This window comes from Eufriesea mexicana, unplaced genomic scaffold (assembly GCF_001483705.2).
Source record: "Eufriesea mexicana isolate 0111107269 unplaced genomic scaffold, ASM148370v2 scaffold6802, whole genome shotgun sequence".
Taxonomy (NCBI): domain Eukaryota; kingdom Metazoa; phylum Arthropoda; class Insecta; order Hymenoptera; family Apidae; genus Eufriesea; species Eufriesea mexicana.
In genome coordinates, this window is record NW_016914697.1 from 438,518 (window position 1) to 444,517 (window position 6,000).

At 29.6% G+C, this 6,000-nt stretch overlaps 1 protein-coding gene across 1 annotated transcript; it reads right to left on the reverse strand.

Annotated features, from left to right (window-relative positions):
- Nucleotides 1–653: 653 nt before the first annotated feature.
- LOC108552511 (uncharacterized protein CG10915) lies at nucleotides 654–5,758 on the reverse strand. The gene is made up of 7 exons (XM_017907098.1): nucleotides 5,282–5,758; nucleotides 5,027–5,128; nucleotides 4,677–4,901; nucleotides 3,981–4,602; nucleotides 3,709–3,804; nucleotides 3,089–3,198; nucleotides 654–1,058 (listed from the first exon to the last, which is right to left on the reverse strand). The coding sequence occupies exons 1-7, from the start codon at nucleotides 5,549–5,551 to the stop codon at nucleotides 654–656; spliced, it is 1,830 nt and encodes a 609-aa protein (XP_017762587.1). The 5' UTR covers nucleotides 5,552–5,758.
- Between the last annotated feature and the right edge of the window lie 242 nt (nucleotides 5,759–6,000).

A 6,000-nucleotide genomic window follows, 5' to 3' on the forward strand; every position in this document is an offset into this window, starting at 1 on the left:
TTAATGGAATCCCGCGTTGCGTAGTTCCAAACATGCTACCCCAAGTTTTATTCGTGTAACACGGCTTTCAGACTTTCTTAAACGTTAATAATGCTTACTTTTTTTGTACCCGCCGTTAAATCAACGTGGCTTTGTCTGAAATCATATTCACGAGTTCTGAATTGCGTTGACGTATAAAAATGATTAGATAGAAAAATATTGATTCATCAGATACTCAAAAAAGTAACACCACATTCGGATGATCATTCTTCTTACCCAAAAAGCTTTCCAAGTTAAGAATCAATAGAAAGATAAATTGCATCTCTTAAATGATTAATCATCAACTTGACTTACTTTATGAAATTTATCCTTTTACAAGTCGATGATTAAAATAAGATATTATGGAATGTATAGTTCTAATAACATTAAATTTTTATAGATTATAAAATTCTAATAAAATAGGTATAAAAGAGAAATGCAAAAGTACGTAATTTTAAGGGAGCTGAAGAATTGATTCTTCATTTAATAATAAATAAAAAATTCTCATTTTCTTATAATATGATAGCTTCCTTGAGTACCCAATGAGATCTCTAAAGTCGTTGATAAAAGGAAATAATACAACAGGACAGAAGAATACAAAAACATTTTAAATGAAATTGAAATATCCATCTGTATTAATCGGATGAGTAAGGCAGAGGAGCTTTATTACTAACCTCTTCATCGGAGGCTTGAGTAAAAGCTCCTATTGCCTGTTGAACTTGCGGAGCGGTAGATCCACTAGTAGGATGCGCCGCAGCTTGTTTACCAAGTTTTACGGCGTCCTGTGTTGCTTGTGACTCAGTCCTTCTAATATAAGCAGCCTCCTTTTTAGGTGGTACTACCGGTTTATTTGGTGGCACTGGAGGAGGAACACCGCGAGATACTAGTGGCTTTTTCGAGGGCAGCATACCAGATGCTTGAATCGCCGAACCAGAGCCAACATGAAAACCAAGCTTTCCTGGAGCTTGCGTCGACGGTATAAGTTTTACCGTGCCTCCAGGATTTACAGGAGCAGGTACAACCACACGTTTGTCTACAGCCTGAGGAATGAATACACAGGAGAACCGATTTAACGTTCGGGCTATCCCTTTGGTGCAGCTCTATTAGAAGGATATGTATAAATCGTCGCTGCGTTTAAGACATAATTAAAAAAAAAAATAGAGGGAACCGAAATTATACCAAATCACCAGTCTAAAGCGAAGAAATAAATCAACTGCCAGAGAAATAGTAATTGAAAATGTTTAAAAAAGCCTGAGCAGCCTGTTACCTAAGCAATTTGATGATATACTTTCCACTTATTAAACTATAATCAGAATATGTTGATTTCTAATAATGAGTAGCTTAATAGATCTTTATGAATTGAGTAAATTGATAAAAAAGATCATTGAAAAATAGCATGAATTTTATTGAAGTAAGAGAGACTAATAATTGTGAATATGAATGAAAGAATTGAAAATTTCTACTATAGAAACTGTATGAAGATCTACATCCTTTGTTAGGGTATATAATACATCACACAACTTGAAAAAATAACAGATAAACAACCAAACCATGTAAAGTTAGCAATAGCAAATACAGGGTTGCAATTAGGAGGGCAAGCAAGGAAAATTTGTAAATAAGGCTCAAAAGTGAGTTGCATACAAGTTTTAATTAAGGAAATAATCAATGTACATACTAAATAGTAATCTTATGTACAAAATAAGAATAGCATAATACAAGTTAGACATAAAATTTGATGGTGTATTAACTTATATAAAATAATACAATGTAATATAATCAGCGTGAATTGAAGTTTACAAAAATGTACGAGTATGTGTATGTGTGTACGCGCGCGCGCGCGTATATGTATGAAATCAAGAATGAAAAAATGAATTTCTATTACCTAAATAATAAAAGAATATTTATATAAATTTGTCATAGTAATTAAAAAAATTTGAATAATAAAATATTAATCAAATTTTGTTATAATAATTAAAAGATCCTTATAAAATTGAAGAAACATGCAACGCATCTGCAAGTTAAAATATATATAGTTGACTTACTGTTTACCTTTATTATTTATTTTATAATAATAGTTTATGTATTTTACGTTTCACATTTGTATAAAGAAATAATAGAAATTATCTAATATTTATACCGTTATTCTAAATATATATCACGATTTTATTCTGACATAGCAATTATATTGATTGTTTTTTATATGTCATTGGAATAAGTACAGTCAGTAACATACCCATGTGTTAGAAGAAGAAATAAACCATTTTTACCCCAAAGCAGTGACTTTGTTACACTGATATTTGATTAGAAATAATACGAAAACTCAAAAAATGCGCAATAATTGTGCTTTCTAAAACAGGATGATAAGACATATTTATATTTATTATTATCATGCAATAATTATAATAAAATTATGTATAAAATAAAATTATTCTATATAACATTCAACTGTAATGAAATATAAGACTAGAAAATCTTATTTGATTACAATGTATATATAAAATAATATGAAATAATATTATTAAAATCATTTACCTAAGTAGCTTTAATTTATGTTTCTAAATATTTTTAAATAGAATTAAAATATTATGGGATTTTATATACTTTTACATGTAGTTGACTGATTTAAAAAATAAGATTTATTTATTTAACTATTAATTATGAATATAATATTACTATACTCCTATTGTTATATTATTTATTTCTTAAATTTCGTACAAAACTTGATAGTTTATTTTTATTAACAAATTTTCTTTTAATATAATTACTTGAAAATATATATTATTTAAAACATATAAGAAATATACTATTCAAATGTTCCCAATCTAAACATATTGTTATGTTATTTTTATATGTTCTAAAAACTGTGCACATAAATTAGGTGCATAAAGAATAATAGTGTTTTAAAAATCAACATAAATGGTTGAAATAAAAGATATGGAAAATTTTAATACTATAAAAACTATATTACGAAAAAATATTTTTTTACAAATATATGCATAAATATATGTAAATATACTATATAATATCTTCAAATTAAAGTAGAATGTGGAGAAAAATGGGGGTAGTTTACCTGGTTTTCAGAAGACGTCACAGTTTCTCCAGTAGAAGACGTAATATTGGACGTGTACGAGACTCCGCGTAATGCCTGTCCAGGAGTTACTGACCTAGCAATCCCAGTAGCTACAAACAAATTATTATAAATATTATCTCACTGTTACTTTAGAATACTTATACTTAAAATACACGAACAATATATTTCATATGAAATATGAATTACACAATACACATATATGTACTGCATAAATATATGTGTAAACAATTAAAAAAACGGTATATAATATTACTTGCAAAGAATTACTATAAAATTCCTAGTTTTATGCAATCTTTAGAATAACTTAAATATAAATTATCTTTTGTATTAATTCTATTTCAGTAGGAACTAGAATTACTTTATAAATCAACATGAACAAATACATAAAAATAACAAATTCATATCAATATCAAACACATTATAATACAATTACCATTTCTTTTTTCAATTAATTCTCAAAATCTAATTTGTTAATTCATTCATTTTCATAAATATTCTCTTAGGATACAACATAAATATTCTCTTAGGAAAGACATATCCAAAATATTTTAATAATTTATATTCTATCTGAACTTTAGAGTAAGACATGCTGTTCTTACTTGGACCGCTGACAGGAACACTAGATACCGTGGCAGTGGGCTGAACAACTTTACTACTAACCATTGGTGTCCCAGTGCCGAGTACTGTACCTTTAACTGTACATAAAATATAATTATAAAAATATTTATTTTATTAAACATCTCAAATAAGCATACTCAGCATCATAACATATACTATGATTATTACTTGTTTGCTACTGGTGTTTAATAACTAAACTTAATAAATTATATTTATGTATGTAACTTTGTAATAATTATTAAATATAACATACTTGTCTGTGGTGCATTAGCAGGCTTAACTGTAGGCATAGCAACTAAATTAGCTGGTTTAGCTGGAGGAGGTGGTGGAGTTGTACCCACTCCTCTTGGAGAACCTCTTGCTTGAGTCTCCTTCCATACATCCATTTCACTTCTAAGTTTATCTAATTCTAATTCGAGATCTTTAGCCCTTTTCTCTTCCTTTGCCAAGGCTTGCTTATATTGCTGCCTTTCCATGTCAAATTGTGCAAGTTGTTTCTCTAATTCTGCTTCCATTTGCAATGATTTTTTGCTTTCTTCTTCAAGTCCTTCAGCCATAGAATCTATTCTGACTTTTTCTTCACTTAATATCTGTGCCAAATCATCTGACCTTTTCCTTTCCTCAATATACTTCATAATTATCTTTATACGTTCAGCAAGTAAAAGGAGAACTATTTGTTTCTTTCGAGTTTTTTCTTCCTCCAAAGTCTCATTTGCCTTTTTTAATTCTAGTTCCAGTCTTTTTTTTTCTTGTTTCTCTAATTCTAATTCTATTTTCAATCTTGTTCTTTCTTTTTCCAATTCATATGTAATATCATCACCCTGGGCAGTATCATGTTCATGTTTTCGTTTTTCTTCTTCTAATTCCTTAATAACCTACATTAATTAAAAAAAATTTATAATTATACAAAATTAGTTACTGTGTAGGTAACTAAATATAAAATACATACTCCTGTGTGCCTAAGTTCTGCTTCTTTAAGAACTTTAGCCATTTTAAGCTGCATACATCTTTGTTGTGTTACAAGTGCTTCTAAAGTAGCAACTTGTTTATTTATTTGATTTGGTTCATATTTACTTACACCACCTACTAATACAACATCACGAGCAAGTGCAGCATGTGGATCTGATGTTCCACTCAGATATCGGGTATTTAATAAATGTTTCAATTTTTCCGACTGCAAAATATACAAAAAGTCTAGCTTAATCCATTTTATATTTCAGGGATGTAATATTATGCTCTTATATTAGTTTTAAATTTAATTATAAAAACTTCTCTGTTAATTAACAAGGAATAAATTACCTTCAATACTGCTATTACAATATCTCGTGCCTGTAATTCTCCTTCTAAGTGTCCTAATAGTTTTAATAAATCAGTTTTGCTTAATTCCATTTTTGGATTACGCTGTAAAAGAAATATAGAAAATTATTGCCCAATATACATTTAATTTAAGATATACCGATATTAATAAACAAAATTATAGATCAACAAATTTTTAAGTAATAAATAATTATTTTTAAAATGAAAGTTTTCACCTGATGGAAATAATAAACATACTTTTAGTGTATTGGAGGAATTCTTATCAATTGCCTCTATATTGTTAGGTTGTTGTAAAGTTTGTTGATGCTGTTGTTGCATCGGTGACGGCGATGGTGATGGTGACGACGATGGTGATGAATGTTGTTGATAGGATTGTGAGGATGGTGTAGTGGTAAGAGACTGCATCTTCGTAGTACAGACCGAGATGGTTGTCGACGATCCGGATGATCCATTCGCCGGTGAAACGGTTGAACTTACATTCATAGCATTTTGACTCTGCGATGCCATTTTTAGAAAAAACGAATTATCGGGGAAAATTCACCCCTGCAGAAGACGTACAATTTCAAAGAAAGTACTAAAAAGTACTCGAGGAAAGTATTCCGCGGTTAAACCGTTTCAACCTTCGGTATTAATACTTTCATTTGGACAAAGAAAGCTTCGGCCCAGAGAGCCAACTTCGGCACACGCCACATCGCTTCAGGATTTCTCTTTTTCTTTTCGAACTTACTTAAATTATGCCGAACGAATTAATCCGGCATTTAACTTTATCCTCGATGTATTGACAAATCAAGCACAAAGCGTAGTTCACAGATAGGAACCTAACTCGTGAAAAGTGCTACGAGATCATTCATTATCGATTATTTCTTATCGAATGTTACGACTTACAATTCGATTTAATTTCGACTTTACGTAGCGGTAAAATTAAAATTTTATGTGGACGTATTATTCTTATGTGG